This window comes from Stigmatopora argus, chromosome 9 (genome assembly GCF_051989625.1).
Source record: "Stigmatopora argus isolate UIUO_Sarg chromosome 9, RoL_Sarg_1.0, whole genome shotgun sequence".
In the NCBI taxonomy this organism is placed as follows: domain Eukaryota; kingdom Metazoa; phylum Chordata; class Actinopteri; order Syngnathiformes; family Syngnathidae; genus Stigmatopora; species Stigmatopora argus.
Window position 1 is genome coordinate 4,238,185 of NC_135395.1, and position 24,397 is coordinate 4,262,581.

A 24,397-nucleotide genomic window follows, 5' to 3' on the forward strand; every position below is an offset into this window, starting at 1 on the left:
ACGCCATGAAGTGGCAACAGTTAACTTTGTCATTATTGGAAAGTCTTGACTATACACGGTTGTTTTTATTTAAGGGAAAAATGATTACCAACTGGGATTTGAACCCTGTCTGCCCACATGGCAGACAGGTGAACGAACCTCTACACCAGGGGTGGCCGACTCCGGTCCTCGAGAGCCGCCATCCGGTCTGTTTTCCATGTCTCCCTCCACCAACACACCTGAATCAAATAATCAGGATCGGTATCAAGCTTCTGGACGGCTTGCTGATGAGTTGGTCATTTGATTCAGGTGTGCTAGAAGAGGGAGATATGGAAAACACACCGGATAGCGGCTCTTGAGGACCGGAGTTGGCCACCCCTGCTCTACACCATGACGACGACATACTTAACTTTGTCATTATTGGAAAGTCTTGACTACAAATATATACGCCTGCGAGAAGGCAATGCTGTATCCCTACGCCTGCGAGAAGACCTTTGTGTCACAAAATTGAATTCTGATTGGTTAAAGCAACATTCTTATTGACGCTTGTTTAATGCAGCAGAGCCTGCAGAACTGATTGTGAAGGCCTAGAAGCAGATTTCTGACCCTGGCAACAAATAATGGCTGAAATGTGATTGGTTAAACGCTTCAATATGAAAACACACATCTGGAAGCAGTGCAACCAGTGGGAAAGCAATGAAAGGAAGCTAACAGACAATTTGGAATTATTTCACAAGTATTGATGGACAAAATATAATATATGATTCAGATATTTCTTAGGCCAGCAGAGAAGGCCCTGACGGCACACCACTGATGTATATATATGTATGTACCGTAATTACTCGAATATAACACGCATATTTTTGCTATATAATTAATTCCAATAGTTAGGGGTGCGTGTTATAATCAAGAACAAATTTTTTTTTAATTTTTTTTTTATTTTTTTTATTTTTTTATTTTTTGTCTTGTTACATGGCCCTTAGCCTGGTGCTTTTTCTTGCCAAATAAATTGAATTGAATAAAATAAATTACACATTTTCGATCGAAAAAAGCATTGTCAAACTCACTTTGACGCACGGATTTTACGTCATCTCGTAAAGCCAATCGGATGATGTGTTGTGGGAGGAAGAGGAAGTGGATGAAGGAAGCGTGGACGTTGATAGGATTCTCAACGAAGAGATGTATGAGAGGACAGACAAAGAGAGAGAGGAACTCTTCATTTGAAGGATTCTAATGAATAAATTTGTTTGAACAAAACAATCGTGAAACGAAGAAAAAAAGGTAAGATTTCTGATTTTCGTCAGCGGGAAATTTTAGGTGCGCACTATATTCGAGTACTGCGTTTTTCCAGATTTTTTTGGCCCAAAATTACCTGTGTGTTATTTTCGAGTGCGCGTTATATTCGAGTAATTACGGTATATATATGTATGTATATATATATATATATATATATGTATATATGTATGTATGTATATATATGTATATATGTATGTATGTATATATTTGTATGTATGTATATATATATTTATATATATATAGTAACACATCTTGATCACAAATACACAGACAAATGACCATACGTATCAATATTATAACGTTTGCCATCTGCAAGTGTTACCCATTGAAGAAGGTCAAGAATATCTCTAAAAAAATATTAATCGACTCCCAAAATGCTTGTGGATTGATTTGCCAATTGATTATAGTTAACATAATTACAGTGGGGAGCCCTTAAATGAACAAGCCATCAAAATACTCATAAATCTTACCAAAGCCCTCAAGTCAACTTGACTCATCAAAGATCGATACAAGCAGCTTTTAAAGGAACACAAGAAGTAACTGCTTCACACGTAGCTGATGGTGTGTTGTATTGTAATCTGTCGCACCTTTTGAGCCTTGTGTTTGTTGCTTTTGAAAAACGCAAATTCCATATCGCAATGAGAAGATATGACCTCATTCATGACCTCACCGAGTAATCTCTCATGCTGAAAATGAAGACGTGACCTTCACATTTATTGTTTCGGTAAAATTTATGATTTTGTTCAAACCACAAAACTGCATTCATTACATGGCTTTTATGTTTTCCAATAATAGCAGTTTTCAACAGAATAAACCAAGTTCAACATATTATTTTTTGTTAATTCTGCAAAAGGCTTGGCCTGGGTTAATGACCTCGTCTTGATTAGTTAAAAAGCATCTTGTTTGCATTCTAGACTCTAGATGAGCAAAGAAATAGTTCTAAGATTAAAATGTTAGTTTTGCAGATGGCACGGTCCCCTTTTATAATTTGAAAAGTCTGTTAAATGGCTTGATTGCCTGATAATTTGCATGTGAGAAACATCATCTTGCGTTTCCTTGTCTGCTGTTTTCTGTGAATAACACTGACATTCAAACGCCAAAACACATTTTGTTTCACAGGGAAAAATGCACGTCTGCCTGCTTTGACTTATTTGCATTTTAATTATACATGGTAAAAAATATATTATTTAGCTTTCTTTGGCATGTTGTACAGCAGATGGCAAATATAGGCACACAGTCAGAGAATTTAAATTAAAAAGAAAATATGCTGTATTTATTAAGCGATTTGCAAATCTGAGGGGTTGGTGTGCTATTCTAAGCAACATATATCAATAAAAATGTTTTATCACCAATCATCCCTTTTTATTATCATGTCGTATACCACAATAGTTGACAGCCACCATTCCACATCATTTTGGGTAACCCCTCAAAGTAAATGGATCTTCTAATTTCCCTAAATAAAATTCAAATAACATTTCTGTTATTCTCAATGAAAGCTTGAGCACTAAATAAATCAGAAAATGTTTCACATATGATAATGAACTAAAAATTATAATAATACGAATGATAATAATAATACGAATAATAATAAGAATAGTAATGGCATATTTAGTTTTTTTTAATTTAAAGAAAGAGAAGTAACTTATTTTTTTTAGGGGGAGGCATTTCTTTAAAAACCCTTTTTGTAAAAATACAAAAAATACAATATTTACCTCCCCCTATTTGTTTTTAAATAAAATATAAAATAAAAATCTAACAATATTTAAAAAGTTAAAAAAAACAATCATAATAAAAAATATTTAAAACATTAGCTAGACTTAAAAGAGAATTTAAACATATTTTATGTGAACACCATTGAGTAATTGTAGAAGGCCTGTTTGGCAGACATAACAAACTTTCAAATAAAAACCATAACCGCAACAGCAAAGATTTTGCCTTGAGTTTAACACTCCTTTTATATGGCACCCCACATCCCTGCACAACATGTTAGCAACAAGAATCCTCACCCCTGATTCTTTTTACAGGACAAGAGAAAGCACAGAGGCCCGAGTAGCAAAATCACACCGAAGTCCAGAGAGTTTGTCGAAACCGATTCATCCTCCTCTTCGGAATGCCAGTCGGATTCAGAGCCAGCCAATAAAATCCCTGCTTTGCCGCTTCAATCAACACATACCGCAATTAACACGCAGCCTCAGTCCAATTCATACACCACCCCTCTTCCCTGTTTTGGCTCGACCGGCAGTGTGACAAGTCACGGAGTCTTCGGGGGGAAGGGACTTTGTGTCCGAGATGGTAGCAATGGGACCGCCAAAATTGATAGTAGCACTGGTAGCAACAGCGTTAGTGGTATTGGCATTAGTAGTAGTAGCTGCAACACACAAGGCATTATCAACATAAGCGGTTCTTTTGGTACCTCCGTTCCAGACCCAGGAGGGTTAGGTGAACCATGCAAGAACTTGGTGTCCATGTCACCGCACCTCAGCATGGGACGAGATATGCCTCTTTCCCCACTTACGGAATACCCTGAGAGTCAGAGTCTATGGGTGAAAATTGACTTGAGCCTGCTTAACAGGGTGCCAGGACGGGGTTTTGGTCAGCTATCTAGGGCGGGTGTTATAGAACGCGAAAGGGTCATGGCGTCAGATAGAGAGAGACAAAAACAAGCTGACAGGGAGTGGGAAGGGCTCAGGGAAAGAACAAAGTTACCTAAAGGGGAGCAGCAGAATGAAGAAAATGAATCATTAGAGCAGGATACAGAGAGGCTATGTAACAGCAACAGATCGGTAGAGGGGGATAGGCAGGCAGACAGAGAGGAGAGAGAAAGGTTCCACTTAGGAGAAAGAGACAAGGTGGCTGAGAGAAGAGAGAAGGCATGTCAGGGGCTCAGGGTCCCAGACAATCCCCCTGCGCAGGAAAAGGCTATTCCAAGGCTGGCGGGCAGGACGGAAAGAGGAGAGAGTGAATTGAAACACAGAAGGCCAGCGAGTGGAAGCATGGTGGCGCCCACAGAGAAGCACACCAGCAAGAGCAAGAGAAAACACAAGGTGGAATATTATTTGGATTTTATTCAAACTTGCACAGCAGAATTGTTGTTATTTGCCCATCTAATAAGCAGTAATATTTTACGATGAAGAGAAGAGTAGACCAAGCACTTAAGACATACTGCACATAAATAGGGCTGCACACATGGCCAATATTATGATCATTGTTGTAATTGACTATTTTTAACGGTACTTGGACGTTTTGGCGAAAGATATTTGGTCGACCGGACGTTTGGTCGACCGGACGTTTGGTCGACCGGACGTTTGGTCGAATGGACGTTTGGTCGACCGGACGTTTGGTCGACCGGACGGTTGGTCGACCGGACGGTTGGTCGACCGGACGGTTGGTCGAACGGACGTTTGGTCGCCGGGTTGTTACTGTTGAAACCAGCTCTCAAAATTATAAACATGAGAGAGAGTGAGTTTAATATCTAAATATCTAATATCAAAATATCAACAGTAAACTCTCTGTCATAATTTGACAGCGAGCGAACCAGGCGACCAAACGTCCGTTCTACCAAACGTCCGGTCGAACAAACGTCCGAGGACCAAACGTCTTTTGACGAAACGTCCGTTCACGATTTTTAACTGTGCTACTTCTCAACAAACAACACATGCTATAAGGTGTTTTCAGTTTGAAAGGAAACTTAAAATTTGATGTATTGTACTTTTATGATAAAGCTAGTTTGAAAAGAAAATAATAACAAGGAATTTTACATTCTACAGGTTACCTCAGTAAATATGTTATCATCCTGTCAAGTGTTCCTTGCTATGCACACAAATGTTGACCCTTGTAAAGCGGCATTTTCCCTCTTTCAACATTGCTCAGTCAAGGGTGTCTGCTTGTCCCCTCGTGGTTGACTGCTTGAGAGGGTGCTTGATTAGACGTGCAGCAGAGCCCTCTGGTTAATTTGATTGTTGCTCCCAAAGTTGTGATCACAAATTAAATTGAAAATAACTGTGCGGCCCTACTATGTAGTAGCAAACTATAGTTCTCATGTGTATTGTTGATGTATTTAAATTGTGTATATTATCCACCCAAAGATTATTTTTTCTAAACAGTAACTGATCACTGGTGTATAAGTATAAAAGACTCAAGTGCTTTAAGTGTAGTAGTTCCTGTTGTTTTGTCATGTCACTCCTTTGCGACTCATATTTGTCTCGGTTTTCTTCCCAGTTGGACCACATGGAGCCATCCTGCAACAGTAATAAAAAGCTACAATTGGACAAAGACTGTCAGCTCCTTCCACCATGCATCTCTCCAATACACAACCACCAGAACAATTCAATGGAGTAAGTACTAAAGATTAAAAAAGGATCCCCGTTTGAATCTCCTTAAATCTAAATTGCAAAGAGGTTTAAATTACTAAATTGATTGTTAAAGTAAGCATGAGGGAGTACAAAATACACTGTGAACCAAACGACATACGAGACCCTCTATATGTTTCTAAAAACAGATCAAGCTGGCCGTTTTGTTGCATAAAACCCAATGTGGCCTTGAGAGAGATTTACTAGGAATCTCATCATAATTGCAGATTATATGGCAAGCGAGATGGGAGGGAAAATTGGGCTGACCTGGAGTTGAACCCTCAACGTTGTGCGCCTGACGCCTCAGTGTGTGAAGCGTCCTTATTTCGCCCAAGAGGCTTTTTATGGTAGCTGTAAACTGATTGATGTGATTATCCGACTAAAAGACTTTCGGCATTTTCTGATGTTTGATTTTTGACAGGTTATCACCGCTCACTTGGTCGAATCATGATGATGCAAATTTAAGGTTGAAAATTAGATGGAGGAAATTGCCTTTGTAATTTTGAAAACAAGAAATAACCACAACTAGCTCAGGACCATTTCCTGAACTGCACGAGAATACCTGGTAGTTGTCACCCTAAAAGATGCATGAGTGTCCTGAACTCCCCACACAAACCCGCATTCATTTTTTAACCACACACAAACACGCATATTGTCATGCATATTGCTCACATTCATTATTCTGAACACACATCGCCATAACGCACATGCGCGCAGACACTCTGCCACTAATTAGTTTTGTCTCGCAGGTTTTGTATATCATCACTAATGTCTAGGCCTGCGGTGCTGTTCTGCGAGCTCAGCAACTTTTGCATTGCATCAACCCCCTAGAGCTTCTTGCGAGAGGAAAAACATAAAAAAAATATTATCTGTGGTGTTGCAAACAATATGAGTCACTGGAGCTACAATAAGGCAACTGAGGGATTCATCGTCAGAGTTCTACCAGTAAATAAAAACAAAGGACCATTTCAACTTTCTAAACTCTTTCATATACAAATGATGTCTTCCAAGGTATAATTAGGTGAGATGGCTTGGAAACTTTTCCAAATGTTTGTTGCTATCACATTTGAAAAGATTTAGAGTACCTTAAAACAAAAACAAAAAAACAACAAAAAAGAAATGCCTGAATGTTAAGACCAACCGTATGTATACATGTGCATCCATATATATGTATGTGTATATATATATATATATATATATATATATATATATGTATATATATATATATATATATATATATATATATATATATATATATATGTGTATATATGTATATATGTGTATATGTATATATATATAGTATATATATATATATATATATATATATATATATATATATATATATATATATTTCAGCAACACACTATTTATTTATTAATTAACTTATCTATTACCTATTTATGTCTAAAATGGTTTCCTGTCTGTATTCTCACCCTCTTGCTACCGTGACAGCGAAATTTCCCGAATATGGGATGAATAAAGTTATATAATATAATCCAATCTAATCTAATCTAAAATAAAAACAAATTACAACAAGTAGTTTGAATATTCCAGTGTTAGATGGTAAGATTGCCCTTTTTCCTGAGTCACGGGGGCCGTCTTATAGTCCTCCAGCCTCCAGTTTGAACTTGTACGGTAAAATTCCATGTTATTCGGGACTTTCTTACTCATCTGACCCACTTACCCATTTTGTATTCCCTGATAAAATCAGGGGGCCTGTTGGAAGAGTGGTTAGCGCGTCAGCCTCGCGGTTCTGGGGTCGAGGGTACAATCCCAGGTCGGTCTTAACTGTGTGGGGTGTGTATGTTCTCCCAGGGCTTGTGTGGGGTTTCTCCAGTTACTCTGGTTTCCTCCCACATCCCAAAAACAAGCGGGGTAGGCTGGATGAATACTAAATTGCATTTAGGTATGAGTGAGAGTGTGATTGGTCTCCTTGTGCCCTGTGATTGACTAGCCACCGATTCAGGGTGTCCCCTGCCTGGTGCCTATGTTAGCTGGGATAGGCTCCAGCATCCCCTCCCGACGACTCTTTTGAGGATAAGCAGTTCAGAAAATAAATGAATTTCAATAGTTATCAATCTGTGTGAGTCTTGATCATTTAATTTTGAATACTCTGACAAGATTTTCTAATTTAATTGCTGTGTTAAAATCTATGACAGTAGGGCTTTAAATAGTCACAACATTACTGTGAGTTTAACGAACCCATGGTAGTTTCAAGCAGCATTTATTTTAGAATTTTAGATGACACATTGAAACAAAACTGTACATATGATAGCTTTTTTTTGGCAGTTGATGATAAATCCATCTTTCGATTACACATATGTATATGACTGTTATAACATAAAAAAGGAAAAAACGTTTTAATTGCAATGAATAAGCATCTCAAACATTCAGCCGAACACCTCAGTAAGTTTTGGGAGTTTTTCATTGCATTCCTAAGCGAATGTATGCGTGTGTGTGTTTCCTTCAGATCTCTAAACCGGAAACCGTCCCGGCGGCAAGATGAGAAGCTACTTCCTCCGCTACTGTCCCCCCTTTCTGAAGAGCCCCCGCATAAACGTACCTGCGAGAGCAGTTCATCTCTCGGCCAGGACGGCGCCGCAACTTCCGCGGTGCCTTGCTCCATCTCCTCCTCCACACACAGACACAGAAGAGCAGAAAGCAGAGCATTATCACGTTCCAGAAATGTTGCTTCAAGTGTGAGTTGAAAGATTTTCGTAATAGTTAACTGCGGATAATCTTGATTACATACTGCACTTTCACAAAAAGTTTATAAACGATGAAGATAAAGATTGTATCAATAAAATATGTAGTGATTCTGTGCCCATTTTTTGCATTAGGGTATTTAATAGTTCTATTCGTTGAAAATGATTACATAATTCCATTTAAGAATACAATTGTGTTCAAAGGTCTACATCACCCACTGCAGTATAGTATTGTAGTAAGACATTTTTTTCCATTTTATTTGTAATTTGAAAACTTTATAATCGACAGTCATTTTTGTCTGCAATACACTTTAGTCCTTATTGAGATTTATGATTTGAAATATAACCCAATACATAACTGAATCAGGAGCTTATTCAAAATCTGGTTTTCCAATAAACTCCCTTCTACAGCTAACAGATCATCACAGCAAGAAGCCCTGTGGAGACAGTTTCCATGCCAACGGACAGCCCAACTCAGACGCCTGGTCAGAACCACTGGCAGAACCTACGGAACCTCCAAGACCGAAACTGTCCTTCAGTGACACGTATGTGCAAACACAGTATGCAGTTATTGCTTTTACAGTATGACACACATCCTCCTCATTTTATCACATTTGCCTGTTACCATTGAAATACACGGTGTTTATTTTAAATGTGATGTATGGAATTTCTGCGGCCAATGACTCATGATTTAATCTCACCGCTGAGTCTGTTTTTAGAAAAAAAAAAAAAAATCGAGTCATGGAGGACAAAGCACATATTCCTCTGAGAGCTTACCAAAGTAAAGCCCAAAAGAACATTATTCCCCTGGAGGGCTTTAACATCCTGCATTCAATATTAAAGAATCACGTGAACCTGCCGGGGTTATATCTGGCACCACCATAGAGTAATTTATTCGATTTTCACTTTAACGCAAAGAATTATTTTTCTTATATTTTTTTAATGCGAGTAATTTATTCGATTTTCACTTTAACGCGAATATATATATATTTTTTAAATGTATATTTACATTAAGTGAAAAACATGCCAGTCCAAATCTACGCCAGTTTACAGTCCATGTTCTTTTCGCTGTTTCCAGAGTCCACAATGCAGACTACTATATGCAGGAGGCCAAAAGGCTGAAGCACAAGGCTGATGCTTTGGTAAGTTTATTGACGATCACCCCTAAATGAAGACCACTGGCACACGCAATGACACTTCCGTGAACTGGAGCACGTAGGAAGCTACCAATATAACGTTTGAATGAATTTCCAATACACGAGAGCACAACCGTGTATGTCAGTGTGTCGTTTTTTTAAACGTTTGCATTTGAGCCTCCACAAAGGCAAACATGGTTTGTTGTTGGTCACTGAAAAAATAATTGTCTATTCATGTTAAATATTATGAAATTAAAAAACAAAAATATTTTTAATCCATTTTATTAGATGTTATTAATTGGTGTTTTTTGTACATGCAAAAGTGTATGGAGGAAGCTAATGTTAGGCAACAAAGCATGCAAAGACATGCACCTAAACACATCTAAACAATCCAAATTTCAAATTATGAAATCAAAACAACTTCATGAATGGATAACAGGGCCAATTTCTTTGTCATTGCACCAGTAATTTTAAATAAAGAACAAAAAAACTATGCAGAGTTGTTGTTGGGAGACAGCCAATGGGAGGAGTGTTGGGAGATTGTCAAACAGCACACAATCCTACCAAAGAAATTTCAAAATAAAATAGCGGATGCAGGAAATGTATTTACGTTCGTAACTTGGATCTTGTTTTCGGATATTGGAACAGTAATTCACTTATCAAAGGGTTTTGTAACTTGAAAAAATTGTATGTAGAACCATTGATAAGTAGAGGTACCTCTGTATAAGTGGTTAATATGAAGGACTATAATGTGTCATATGATTTGTTGCTTATTCATTTCCATTGACAAGATAATTGATGGATTTTAAAACAATAATGTAAAATGTAGTAGCTTGATTTACCACATTGTTTCTCAGATTCATCTAGGGATTTGTGTCGTAATAGGGTACGGTCTACCACAAAGCTGTTTAAACATGTATGGTGGTCTAATGATATATTTTTTGTCTCATATGTCTTCTTTGCGCAAAGATGGACAAATTTGGTAAAGCAGTGAACTACGCAGACGGTGCCCTCTCTTTCATTGAGTGTGGAAATGCTATGGAGCGTGATCCTCTAGAGGCCAAATCTCCATACACAATGTACTCGGAAACTGTCGAGCTAATCAGGTATGGGTTAAAAGTCATGTTACTGAGTGAGATGGATGTTTTAAAGAATGAAGAATAAAAATATTTTTTTTTTAAATTGACAGTATTTTGGCGCATGTATCAACGCGCAATATTCTAAAAAGTAGAAAGTGATCCGATATCTCAGAGTGATACTACGTCATAACATACCACGTTTGCTTTATGATAGCAGACAAGTTGATGAGAGGGACTCAAAACTGAAGGACTCCAGTCAAACCCCATGTATCCTACTGAAGTGTCCTTGAGCAAGACTGAGTCCTAGATATAGCTTCAAGGCTGCCTATTTGCACCTTTGGTATCCCAGCTGAGGGGAGAAGAGGAAGGACACACATTTTTCTAGAGATCAATAAAGCATAAATGACCTCTTTCATTCACCCGTTGGTGCTGAATTTCAGAAGACTGATAAACCGTTTAAAAAGGCAATCATGCAGAGCTGATTGGGTCACTGAGGGCAGAAAGCAACAGCTGACCTGACCGTTATTGAGAAACAAGCATGCTTCTCAAAACAAAAATAAATAACCCAAGCTTAAATATACCCTTTGAAATCCAAAGAAACAAAAGTTTGTGTAGGGTTTTTACGATAGCGATATATGCAATGGGGTCATGATATAGTGGTTATCATGTCCGAGGCTGTTTGCCTGTATTATACAGTATGTGCCTTGTCATGGATTATCTATATCACTCTTTCTCTTGATTGCTGTTCTCTAGGTATGCTATGAGGTTGAAGAACTTCACCAGCCACTCAGCCACCATAGCTGAGAAGAAACTTGCTGTGTTATGGTATGACAACCATTTTAGTTTTAATATTAGAAACCCCATTAAACCTTGGCATGTATTTATTTCTAACAGTCATTATGTCACACATACAGTCATTAGATTCTTATCGTTCAAAGCTATGTTCCTGATCCGCAAACAAGACGTCTATAGGCTGCATTTCTATTACCATAATAACTTGAAAACACAAAGTCTGCAATGAAAATTTGGTAAGGGGAATACCCGATTCTAAAAATAAACACTTAAACATAAGCAAAAAGCTTTCAAGATGTTTTTCAGACATTCCAATATGAATATAAAAATTATTAGACATAACTTCTTCACACGCAACAGGTTTTGGACATCTATCTTCTTCCAGATTTATGAGGCTATTTTAATTTTTTTTTTTTTAAATTCTAGTACAGTAATTCCTCAACATATAAGTTCCCCGACATACGAGCAATTTGAGATACGAGTAAAATTTCGGGCAAATATTTATCTTGAGATACGAGACAAATTTTGATATACGAGCATACTGCGGACGCGAGAGGCTGCTCGTAAGAACATCAAGGCCACTGTCTCTCTGGTTGCAACTCCCTCGTGTAATGTCTGCGAGCACTGGGCGCAGCATTGCATTTTTTTCAGTGTTTTTCCCCGTTAGTCTGCGAATAGCGGAGTGATCGGTAATACGAGAGGAGTATATACTACTTCTCGTTGGCAAGTGGTCGTGCGTGATCCTATTGTGAGGACATTTGTGTGCATTATTTTCGGAATATTTTGAAGGGAAGAAAAAAGCAAAAAAGCCTCAATAGGTTGCATCTGAAAGTCAGGGTGGAGGCAGGGCCAATAAAACCAACCCGGGAGAAGAAAGGTATCAAAATTTAAAACAAAATTAGAATTAAGTGTAGTTTTGACTGCATTGTTATATTGTTATATAGCGTTTAATTGTTGCCACCCGTCCCGTCAAAACAGATTGGATGTCTATCACCGTCAATGGCTGCAAATGAGTTAAAAGCTTCAAAGTTACTCATCTGATTCTGAGTGGACACATATGCATATATAAAATCTGCCTGTATTTTTTTGCGATGATGCAACGATAATACAGTACTGAGGATGAGGCTTTTAGGGTCAATTTGTACGGAGGCTTCATCTGCCTTCTAATGCTTTTGTTTCCATAGTAACCGCTGTCTGTCTCTGCTGTATCTGAGGATGTTCCATCTGAAGAAAGACCATGCTGTTAAATACTCACGTTCACTAATGGAGTATTTCAAGGTAACACACACACTGCCACACAGCGATAGTGACTTTACTTCCTTCCTCAGTAATTTTCCACTCTGTGGGTGAAAAACACGCAAAGCCAATTACAATCCCTAAAACACATTTCATATTCGTTTTCATGGTGCTGATGCATTAATTTTGCATGGCGTTATTAAAATCCATTATTTTTCTTTGATATTAGCGCACTAATTAGCACCATCAATCATCAGAGAGGATTGTTAGGGTTTAATGTACTTGTTTTGATTAATTATGTGTAGTTTAATTAATTACTGAGGATGTCATTATCACAGTGCTGTATTTGCAGTGATGGGATTGGATTTCTGGGAAGAAAGGGAATGAGATTAGGAATGAGGGTGGTGCGTGGAGCGTGTGTGTTGTGGGGACTAATGGCCTAAATTACACTGTAAAGAAACAAAATGTTTTACAATTCCTTAAATGCTCATTTTAAATGGACATTGTATGCCTCTTGGGTAACACGTCAATATGTAAATTGTTGCATTAATGCAAATACGTGTGGTTTTGAGATGTTTAGATTTTTTCGTGAGATTTAGGGTTTTTTATGTATTTCATTTTTGCAAATCAAGATTTAATTTTTGGGGGGAATACAAAAGTATTGAAAAATGGCATTTCTAACCAAGTTGCTGAAAGTGGTCAATTAAAAACTAGCCCAAAAGCAACTCTATAAAACAAAAATAATACATGTTATTCCATGTTCAAGACAACTGCAAAAACAGGAGACAATGTGACATAAGCTATACTGCACTGCTCCAATATGTGAAAATTCTTTAACCATCATACACTAAGGTTGACAATAATTCAGAAAAATTGATATACAGTAATACCTTGTTTTGCGTGGTTAATTGGTTAAAAGACCTGCCACATTAGGCGAATAACCGGGATATAGGGACAGTGTTTTAACCGATATCAAATATGCCAATTGCGTAAAACCAAAAGCATACAGAAAATAAATTATGCCAGATTTTAAATAAACAGCCATTTAATTAGTGAATCACAGTAGTACTACCTTAATTTTCCAATGTAGATTTTTTTTTTTTTAATTCACTCTTAAAAAGTGAACGTTATTGTTGTTCAAAATGTTGTAAGCCATCGTGCTTTGTTTTTATTTTTACTTTGGAAAAGGATATACGTCTTGAAAATCATAATATCCCTTGAGCACATGCTCTTTAAATAGATAATTGTATTTTCATTTGTGATTATCATACTGTTTGGGAATTTAGCAGACAAGGCAAGGCAAATTATTATTTGCGCAGCATAATTCAACACAAGGTAATTCAAGTGCTTTACATCACATTAATGTCAGCAAGAAACTAGTAATACAAAAAACAAATAGAAATAAATGAATTTATGAAATTCACATTTATGAATCAGGGAGACAGTTCAAAACAAAAAGAAAAATAAATAGGAAACAACCCAATTCATATTTGTAAGGGCAGTTAGGAATGTGATGTAGTAAACAATAGTGATCACTGTAGATTGTGTTGTCTATTTCTTTAAATTACATTCTTTTAAAATTGCAATAACTGTCAGTGCATATCCCAGATTCAGCGTTTATTGGATCAGTGGTTCTCCAAAAAGTGACAACTGTAAGTTAAATACAACAAAGGCTCTGTCTGATAATCTGAATACATAAATTGAAAATATATTACCAAGCTTTTACTCAAGAAGGGTCTTCAGCATATACCTGTACAATGATTTTCATCAATAACGCTGCTTCCCTTTTGTGTCATTCTGTATACCAGAATTCTGCCAAGAGCTCCAACCACGCACCATCTCCCTGGAGAATAAATGGAAAGTAGGTACACACGTATACAGTACACATCCTCTCTCACACACACAGTTAATTTTGAATTTAGAATTCACTGGAGCTCCACTGCCAAATACCGTGGCGTCTCTAACCATCTTGTAGACAAACAAACCCCTGAAGTAAAAAAGGGAATTGATTTGCTGTAGTTGTGAGCAGGAGAAAACTGGAGGAGCTGTCGAGTGCTAGCTGAGGTGGGATGGAGTGGGTGGTGATAGATAGAGGAGAGGCATGGAGGGGCTGTGGATGTGAAGCTAATGAGTTTGAACAGCTCTGACACTGTGTAACAGCGGGACCGGACCCCAGTGCATGTGTGTGGATGCGTGTGTGTGAGTAATGTGTGTACAGCCAAGAACGCGCCAAGTCGAAGGATTAGCGAGGGCCGAGTCCATAATCACAGACATGACGTCAGTGTCACAGTGACACACCCGCTGCGTGATGCGGCAGGAGATTTTGGAACTGGAAAGCTTCATGTTACTGTGCAAGCAACACACCAGTTCATGCTAAATGTTTAACCCCTTCTAGGGCACTTATTTTACTCATTAGCTGCCATAGATGGTACTAGAAATCCAATCCATTTGGAGTGGGAGCGGCGAAGGAACATCAAAATTGGACAGCTGGCAATTGCACTGAAAAATGAGCATTCACGGCTAATTGGATGTCTGTCATTGTCAATAGCAGACAATAAGTTAAATAGTGTGAAATTAAAAAGAAAATGAAAAGAAGTTTACTGTTATTAGAGCCATAACCAGTGTATTTCGCTTTGGTTAATTTGGATTTTATCAGATTATTTTTTAAAGATCTTATTCAGTGCTGTTTTTTTTTCTTTCATTAAGAATGTGTATTAAAAAAGTATTCTTAATAGAAATATAATACAATTATAAAACACCTGTGATTCCTCACATTTAAGGTCATGTAAAACAGGTTATTAATTTAAAGTTTTTTGTCTTTCCCCTTACTATTTCAGAGGTAAAAGATTTTTTTATTAAATGTTGGTGTCTTATGTGACTGTCTAATTTGGATTTTCCTCTTCCCTGTGTCACACCAAAAATATTTTTAAACCATCATGAAGACAAACAGCAAGCACACTCATTTTCCCCGTACCATTTACCATATAGCCTGTGGCCAATCTGTAGTCTTCAATTAACCTAACATTTTTGGAATATGGGAAGAAGCAAAAAACATGCAAACTCCTCACAGGGAAGCCGCAGATTCCATCCACAAACCTCAGAACTGTGTGGTGGACATGCTAACCACAAGTTGTTGACGCTATCTTAAAAAAATAGCATGCAGCATTTGTTTGACATACTGAATTGCTTATGTTGAGATCCATGATTCAATAACCCACCGTAAACTCATCGGTTACTGTTTAAATCTAACTAAGAGCTACTGTGTGAATTCCAGGATCAACGGGACCCCGTCTCCACTCTCTCTCAGTCTGTCACCGGCCAGCGGCGGCGCAGGGGGCGTCGCCTCAGGAGGTGCGCCAAATTCGTCAGGCACAGTAGCTATTCCCCAACGAATCCACCACATGGCTGCCAGTCACGTCAACATCACTAACAACATCCTACGCAGCTATGAACACTGGGATATCGCTGACAGACTGGCCTCTGGTAGTCAAGGTATGTAAAGGAAATGAATACAGTGGTACCTCTACTTACAAAAAATGTCCCAACATACAAAACATTCAGGTTATGAAACGCATCGATGGGAAAAACTTAGCCTAGGGATACGAAAGAAATTCAAATTACGACGCGCAAAATCTCAGTAAAACTCAAACATCCCCCGAAACCTAAATCCACTTCCGTATCCTATATTGTATTTTTAAATTGGCATGACAGAGTTTCTCTCCCATTGGATATTGCCCAACAACTCACTGGCTTCCAATTGGGTGTGGGATATTTCCCAACAACTCGCTGGCCTCCAAGTGGGTGTGCCCCAACACCCTGCTCGCCTCCCATTGGCTAGGAGGGACCTGTGTCTCCAACGTGTTTTTTTTGTGTGTCTTTGACCACCATTCGTCGTCACGGAGTTCAACACAATCTTTCCTGAGTTTTTCGAGTGTGCTTAAAGAAATGTTATTCTTTATTTTTCACCATGGACCCCAAGAGAGTTAAGTTCTTTTGAATCCAAATATTTTAGTTAAGTTGTGTTTATGTGTGTGTTTGTATGTTTATTCATTTGCCAACTCCCTATACACTCCCTCAACACCAATAGAAAATGTTTTCGCTATTCATTTGAATGGCTTAATAAGTTATTTTCTTATTCACACATTTTTCATACAAAATTAAGGCTTTTACATGAAAAATGCATCTCTACATACAAAAAATTGAAGTTACAAAACCAATGCATTTTGTCAGTTGGGGTACCATTGTAATCATTCGTTGGATTCCTTAGGAATATTCTTGAAGCGATTATATAAACAATCTGCTCACTCAAAAAGAGAATCATTGTGAGATATAAATAACTTGATTAGCATCTTTTTGTATCCCTGCAGAGTTCTACCGTGAGTTGGACTCTGTCATGGAGCCATTGAGTCAGCAGAGCGGCATGACCGATCTGGTCCGTTACATCAGACAGGGTCTGCACTGGCTCCGCATTGAGGCTCACCTGCTGTAGGCGATGAACCACAGCCAGCTATTTAAGAAAAAAAACTGACAGAAAAATCATCAAATGGGCCTGGGAGCTAGAACTGGGATCAGTGAGATAACACACAATAACATTTTAGTCCCCGCTGGGGTCCTTCAAATGACTCAACACGCAGTCATAAAGTAATGGCATTGACTAGGTGGATTAATTGAGCAAAAATCAATCAGCACTTAGGAATAAACACTAACTACATCATTTGAATGTGGCTCACCGAGATAGTGATTACCATAATGAAATTGATGTGCCTCTTTGGAGAGACAATAATTATACTCGGATTTGTGTAGTTCCTCCCTGAATAGGAATATAAGTTAGATCTATTTTTAACAAGATGGGATCATTTTCAAAAGGAAATGGTCGACATTAGCTGGTTGCAATTAAAGTGGATGACACTTGCAAGGAAGCCTTTCAAAAGGCTCCAATGTTGTCTGATATTGATCCAGCGCAGAAATTAAATAAGGAGTAAGCATACTTTATACATTGGAAAAGTGAAAGTTAACATCTGACACACTCAAATTCTCCTGTGGTAATTTAGCGTACAGTCATTTGGTGTTGTGCGACGGTGTAATTTTTATTTCAGAATAAACAAATGTGGTTGCATTTTCAGCAACTGGCCTTTAACCTAAGCCTTTCTTTTGGCACTTTATACAGTATTCGCTGTTGATGGTGGCTTATTAAAGGTTGCTGCTGTCTTTTTAGAGGGCCTAGATTGCTTATTTCCTAGTTACGTATCTTCTATTTGTTATTTGTGTGCCAATGGCCTTTGCACTAATTCGTAAATACAATCATTGTCTCTTTGGGTTTGTTTTTTTAAAGCTTGATATGCATCATTATTCATAAAACTCACCAAAATATAAAGATCAATTGTATTGTTTATACAATTTTGAAGTGTGCCAATAGTTTTTCCCAAGTGCCAAAAAATAGGGTTCCTATAGATTTCATTATGTGAAATTTGAGACTTTTTAAGATATCTTTGAGCAATGTGTCTATTACCAATTTCAGGGCACATTTAAAAATGTTCAAATTTTAAAAATCTTTCGCTCCAACAGCACTTGATAAATTTCTCAGAAAGAACTTTCCAACATTTAAGGCGTTTAAGACATAGCAGATGAAATTCAGTTAATGAAGATTAATACAAACACTTTTTAAGACCCCACTGGAACCCTGAAAACTAAATTGTCATTATTCAAAAAAACTATTTTGTTCAATACAGATATTTTTGGTTTTCGGGCTTTTGCTTTCAAAACCACAAATCGTTCATTTTGTTTACGTATTTAAACATTTACAACATAAGATTAATACAAGTTTGCCGTCATGTTGGCCCTACAAGAGACCACAACTGTAAGGTTTAAATATGAAGACATTTGTTGTTGTATTGCCAAATATTCAATTTAACCAGTGGAGGAAGATAATTGTGACTTCTCTGTCATTGTTCAGATTGAAATATTTCACCAAAGAAATCTACGTATTTTAGCTACACACAAAAGAGAAATTTCTGTATTTCTAAACCTTATTTTTCTATGCCTTACTGGTTCATTTTTAGGTAATTTGGCTCAGTTCTGGCTCCCACAGTAACCCACCAAACCAGGCAAACTGTCCGAAGTGCGGTGTAAATGACAAAATTCCCCACTAACAGACTGTGCACCAATGGCAACTTTGCACAAATTTGAATCTGATCAAATCACCACTGGACATTTTGGTCGTTTGTTGTGTTGTCGTTTGTATACGTGTACGACTGATTGTGTCAAGTCTTTCGAAAACGACTGGACAACAGTGATGTTTGTGCTCCACAATATAGAGACTGTGACTTGTACAAACAGTGATGTTGTTGTTATTGTTGTTGTGGTTGTTTGTGTCAGTTCAGTGACCGGACAATTGAATGACGTGAACCAAGATACATAATGAACATCGACAGTATATTCTGTAATGTGTGCGTGTTTGTACGAGTGAGAAAAAAAGAGACGCGTGTGTGATTATTTATGGTCGCACATAGCAACAAACCTGCCATTTTTTTAATGGCACATGAAAACAACATGCTTCTTTCTGTGCTGTTTTTTTAAATTCTTTTTTATTTTAATTGTATTTATTTTTTTATCATCTGGTCCGTGTAAATTCAACTCATTGAGAGTGACTGTTTCGCTTCTCAGTCATGTAACCACTGTTGAATGTGTATGGAAGACAATGCGGATGTGGAAAGAACATTTGACAAAAAAAGGAAAAAAGAAAAAAAAACTTAAGTGCCTCTATTCGTGTCCAGTGGGAATTGCTCTATTTATTTAAGGAAAAAAATACTGAATCCAAGTGATTTTCCATACCATATTGGTACAAATATGAGATTGTTTTTTTTGTAAAATCAAATGTTTCCATAAGCTTTTTACTAGCATTTACTGTATGATGACATTGGAGTCCGGCTTTAAGGAAAATGTGCGATTCAAAGTGTCAAGTTTCCATTGTTTTTCTTCTGTTTTCTTGATGTTTTTAAGGTTTGTCCGAAATGCCTGATATGAAAAACGTTGCATGCAATAAATGGTAGCGTCAGACCAACAACTTGTGTCCTGATAATGGAAGTGGTAACAACAATAGCAATGAGAAAATGGTTCACTTTCCATAGATTTTAGGGCATTTTTGGTCACTTACTTGTTAACGCATTGGCTGCTATTGACACTGCTTGATGGCAAATTCATTTGGACTAAGAGGAGCGAGCGTTTAGCGCGTCGGCTTCGCAGCTCTGGGGTCCTGGGTTCAGATCCAGGGTTGGTCCACCTGTGTGGAACTTGAAGTTAGAAAGAATATGACCTTCACGGCTTTTCTATTGGATTTTTTAAGCATTTAACATTGTGATACATTGCTCACCCTAAAGATTGTCTCTTCATATCCAATCAACAGATCAAACATGGATCTCCAAGACGATTAACTTCTGTGTTGTTGGTGAATTTTAGATAAGGACTGTCGCTCCGTAATCATTAAACCTTCAGGATGTTTGTTACTGTATCGATGCAAATTTCAAGTTCATGCAGATAGCTTTAATGGTTTTTGACTACCGTCTGCGCCATTAAACTGTGCAAATTTGATTTTGAATCAAATTACACGGCCATAAATGCACACCGTGATTATGTTTGACCTCAATCTATTTTGTGGTATTTTCTAATTAATTATTTCATGACATTTTAAAAATGGCATGTCAGCCACTCTGGTCTTTTATGGCAATGTCCTAATAGCTAACATTGCTCTGCGGTGTAAAATATATAGTTGATTTTCACAAACAAAATGATTATATGCATATGTGCTGTGATATGCAAAGAAAGGGTTTTTAGAAATAGTCTGTTTTAATGTGGTTTTAGTGTTGTTTGTTTGCTAGGAACACAATAGCTATGCGATTCATTTTTTTCATTTACATTTCTTCCTTAAGCCTTTAAAGCGCACTCACAAGTCACTGGATGCCATTGATGGTGATAGACGTCCAATCACTTATGGAAAAAGAGGTGATCACTGCCATCCTTCCCTATCTAAACGGATGGTACTTCGTTTGGACTGAAAAAAGAGCATTCAGAGGAAGGGAAATGAAAACGGGTGTTTAGCATTCGCAATGAAAACTATCATTACATACAACACACCAGGAACTAAGTCATGCCTCTAGATGTCAATTTTAAGTGACCCTTTACCAAAAAAAACTGTCCGTTGATGTCTCGGCTGTGTTTGATTAAATTAAAAATCTTTCTACACGACTAAATAATGGAGAGAAAATGGACAACATACTTTTAAGTCAAATGGGACGCATCAGCGTCTCGACGATGCTCGTCGACATGCTAAGATAACTAGTTACATGCGGCGGGGGGAAAGAGCCTAAACTTAAACTGTCGATGGTGTGTTCAACCTGGCATTAAACTAACACATTTGTTGGCGTTTTTTGCTCAATTCATTCCTAAAGAAATCTCCCAGTAGCGTGATAAAAATGCACTTAGGCCAGTAACTTGCTCAACAACTTACCTCGTTGGCGTGCTAGTCGTCCGTCGGCATAGAAAAGGCTGTTCGAAAGGAGGTACTGCGCATGTGCTTAATTTGCGCAGCTGCGTCGACAATAGGCGTAACCACGCCCATATTGTCCCGCCAAATTAAATGTGGAAAAGATGGTGGCTTGCTTACCGCGCTCCACAAGGTGGTTTGTCCTCTCAACTCAATGTCCATGATTTGAAGATGACAGTTAGTCATGATTTTTGTGTTCTTTATGCTATAAAACAGTATGTGTTAGTACACTCATTTTACTAAATATTGAGTAACATTTTACATCAACTCACCTTTATTCCAGGCCAACTGACTCCATTAAGAGCATAACATTTGAAACGCAAAGAATGCTTCATTCTATTGTAGTATACAATAACTGAGTGGTGGACTGTCAGGGCCTGCAAGGCCTTCTCTGCTGGCCTAAAAATATTTGAATCACAGACTGATGTTAATTATATTTTGTCCTTGAATACGTATTAAATCATTCCACATTGTCTGTCAACTTCCTTTCATTGCTTCCCCCTGGCCGTCAGAAATGTACCTGGAGGCCTTCACAATCAGTTCTGCAGGCGTCGATAAAACTGTTGCTTTAACCAATCAGATTTCGAGTTAGCGTAGGTATACGTCATTGCTTTCACAAACTATGATTGGCTAGTGATAGAGTGGACTTGCCAGAGCTCGCAAACTATACCTGGAACGAGCTGCACAAACAAATATATTGTTGTGTTGATTTGATAGCAGTTTTGTCAACCCACAACGGCTGAAGAAGAAATGGATTTGGTTGCAGATTTACTGTATGCCTACCATGCATGTCTTTGGAATGTGGGAGGAAACCGGAGCACCCGGAAAAAATCCACACAGGCCTAGGGAGAACATGCAAACTCCACACATTTGGACCAAGCTGGATTTGAACCGGGGTCCCCTACTTTGTGGCCGACGGGCCGCCCAGGTTGTTATTGATGCCTTTTTTTACGTGTCACTGCTGTAGCTGCAGTAAAGGTTTTCCAGCCATAAAATAGTTATTGTGCGCTGGATTGATTCAGACATAGTAATACTGAAGGCCTAGATGTGAAATGCACGGCCTGGTACTGGTATATTATATATAGTAAATGTGTTAATTTTTTAACCCATTTTTTTACATTTATTTTCTGAACCACTTATCCTCACAAGAGTGTTGGAGGCTATTCCAGCTGACTTTGGGCACCAGGCGGGGGACATCCTAAATTGGTGGCCAGCCAATTGCAGGGCACAGGGAGACAAAACATAACAATTCACACTCCTACATTTCTAGAGACAATTTAGTGTTCAAACAGCATAGATCCATGTTTCGGGGATGTGGGAGAAAACGGGGAGAACATGCAAACACCACAAAGTGGGAACTGACCTGGGATTGAACCCTCAACCACAGTACTGCGAGGCCACTCCATTTTATTTACTACATTGTTTTAAATGGAAAAAAAAAGAAGTTAATCTGTCAGTTATTGTCTCATTCATTCGACTTTTCCGATTTAAAAAAGGTAAAATAAAATTGCAATCATTCTATATTTATTATGTTTTCCATTTAAAACAAACATGATTTTTTTATAAGTCGTAATCTGACTCTTTTAGTCTACACAGAGACACAGTAAAAGATAGTAGCATGAGCTCCAAACGCAAGTCATGTAATGCATATAGAACAGGTACCATGAGTAAAAGCTGGGATCTTGGAAAATTCTTTCAAATACACACAACGTCAAGTTCAACCCCAGGTGTGAGGAAGCTGAGCAAAGCTTTTTCACACACATGCCCACACTCCACCTCTCTAATGTAATTGTGTGTCGCCAATGTTAACGGAAAGACAGGGTGACCTGTCAGGCTATGAGCCCATAGTGGTAATGTGATTAGCAGTGTATGAATCATAATGAGAGCGTGACAATGACAAAGTGGCTAGGGGGAGCAGTGGCTGCCACGTGTGTCATTCCGAAAACTAAAAGGAGGCAAGAGGTAAATACACTAACTTAATTGTCATTAGATGAATGTGATCATGATAACAGATAACTGTTTGGGATGATATATATTGGTGGGATTAAACCACTGAGGGATATTTACAGTCTGACACAAGACAGACAACTGCAATGCAATTTGTATTTATGCACACAAAGTGAAAATATTTCTAAAGAGTCCAACTCAAATGAAATGCTACTAATGTTTCAGCTGCAATCTGGTGTGATTCATGATTTTCACTTTTTTTTTTATTAAATGGTTCAAAGATGCCTTAAATAATGTCATTCTTTGGGAAAGATATACAGTACATATTTGTAAGGAGTTTCGTCATATAAATATTATAATAGTTGTTTTAGCTATTTAGCATACGCTGTTTTTTTTTGTATTAACATTCCCCAGGTTCCTTCTTTCCATTCACTTGTATGGAATATTTAAATTTTAACACAATCATGCATAAAACTGCACAACTCCACTCGTTCAAGTGAATTGATGACAAAAAACCCTCAATTTGAATGGCACCATATCTACCACTATCAATGGCAGCCATTCAATTCGGAAGGCCTATCCTTGCGTGGGTGCTGGATTCTATTCTAGTGAATAACATTCCTTTTAGCACAGCTCCATGAAGTTGTTGTACAACAAACCCCTAACCACTATACTGCCATATAGTGGATGTATAACAACAACAACTACAGCCCCAGCTAGTGAATCCATAACACAATCCACTGCTACAGCCCCATCTAGTGGATGTATAACACAATGCTCTACTAGTATTACTATTACAGCTCCAGAGTGGATGTATATATAATCACCTACTACTACTACCACCACCACCAATATTGCTCCTGCTTTTTATAATCTAGTGCACCTTCTATATGAAACAAATTTTAAAATAGGGCTTTGATTGAATGTGCACCTTATAGTGCAGAAAATACAGTACTTCCACCAATTACATTGTCAACATAATTATGACTTTATCATCTTTATATTCATGTGAAGGTGTAGATTTTAAAATCTAGTATTCAATCCTTGAGATATATAAATAAAGAGATAAATAATAATAGATCTATATGGTATTTGGAGTTACATGTCTGACATTATTGGATCGAATTGACAGGACTAACAGTTTGAAAACATGCGGACCAAAGAACTCAGCTAAAAATATTCATTCGGGTCCCCAACTACTACTACAAATAGAACTATATGACCATGTTAGACAATAAGTTTGGAGAGAAAATGGGAGGAGCTTGAAAGCCATGTGAACACTATCATCTGTGAAATACAATGTTCTCTCACTTCTGTGCTTTTGGACTAAAAATTATCT

The 24,397-nt window shown here is 37.8% G+C and overlaps 1 protein-coding gene and 1 long non-coding RNA gene across 2 annotated transcripts in view; one reads left to right on the forward strand and one right to left on the reverse strand.

The window, feature by feature from the left end:
• Positions 1–19,655, forward strand: part of LOC144082435 (AF4/FMR2 family member 2-like) — a 128,671-nt gene extending 109,016 nt beyond the window's left edge. The window contains exons 16-26 of the mRNA XM_077609603.1: positions 3,300–4,319; positions 5,494–5,609; positions 8,095–8,323; positions 8,741–8,874; positions 9,408–9,471; positions 10,435–10,571; positions 11,298–11,369; positions 12,521–12,614; positions 14,381–14,433; positions 15,847–16,064; positions 16,940–19,655. Coding sequence (XP_077465729.1) covers positions 3,300–4,319; positions 5,494–5,609; positions 8,095–8,323; positions 8,741–8,874; positions 9,408–9,471; positions 10,435–10,571; positions 11,298–11,369; positions 12,521–12,614; positions 14,381–14,433; positions 15,847–16,064; positions 16,940–17,061 — 2,259 coding nt within the window. The 3' untranslated portion in view covers positions 17,062–19,655. The remainder of the gene's footprint in view (positions 1–3,299; positions 4,320–5,493; positions 5,610–8,094; positions 8,324–8,740; positions 8,875–9,407; positions 9,472–10,434; positions 10,572–11,297; positions 11,370–12,520; positions 12,615–14,380; positions 14,434–15,846; positions 16,065–16,939) is intronic.
• On the reverse strand, positions 14,177–22,520 carry LOC144082436 (uncharacterized). Its single transcript, XR_013303246.1, has 5 exons — positions 22,475–22,520; positions 21,384–21,510; positions 20,516–21,316; positions 19,726–19,851; positions 14,177–19,586 (listed from the first exon to the last, which is right to left on the reverse strand). It is a non-coding gene; the product is annotated as an uncharacterized LOC144082436 (long non-coding RNA).
• Between the last annotated feature and the right edge of the window lie 1,877 nt (positions 22,521–24,397).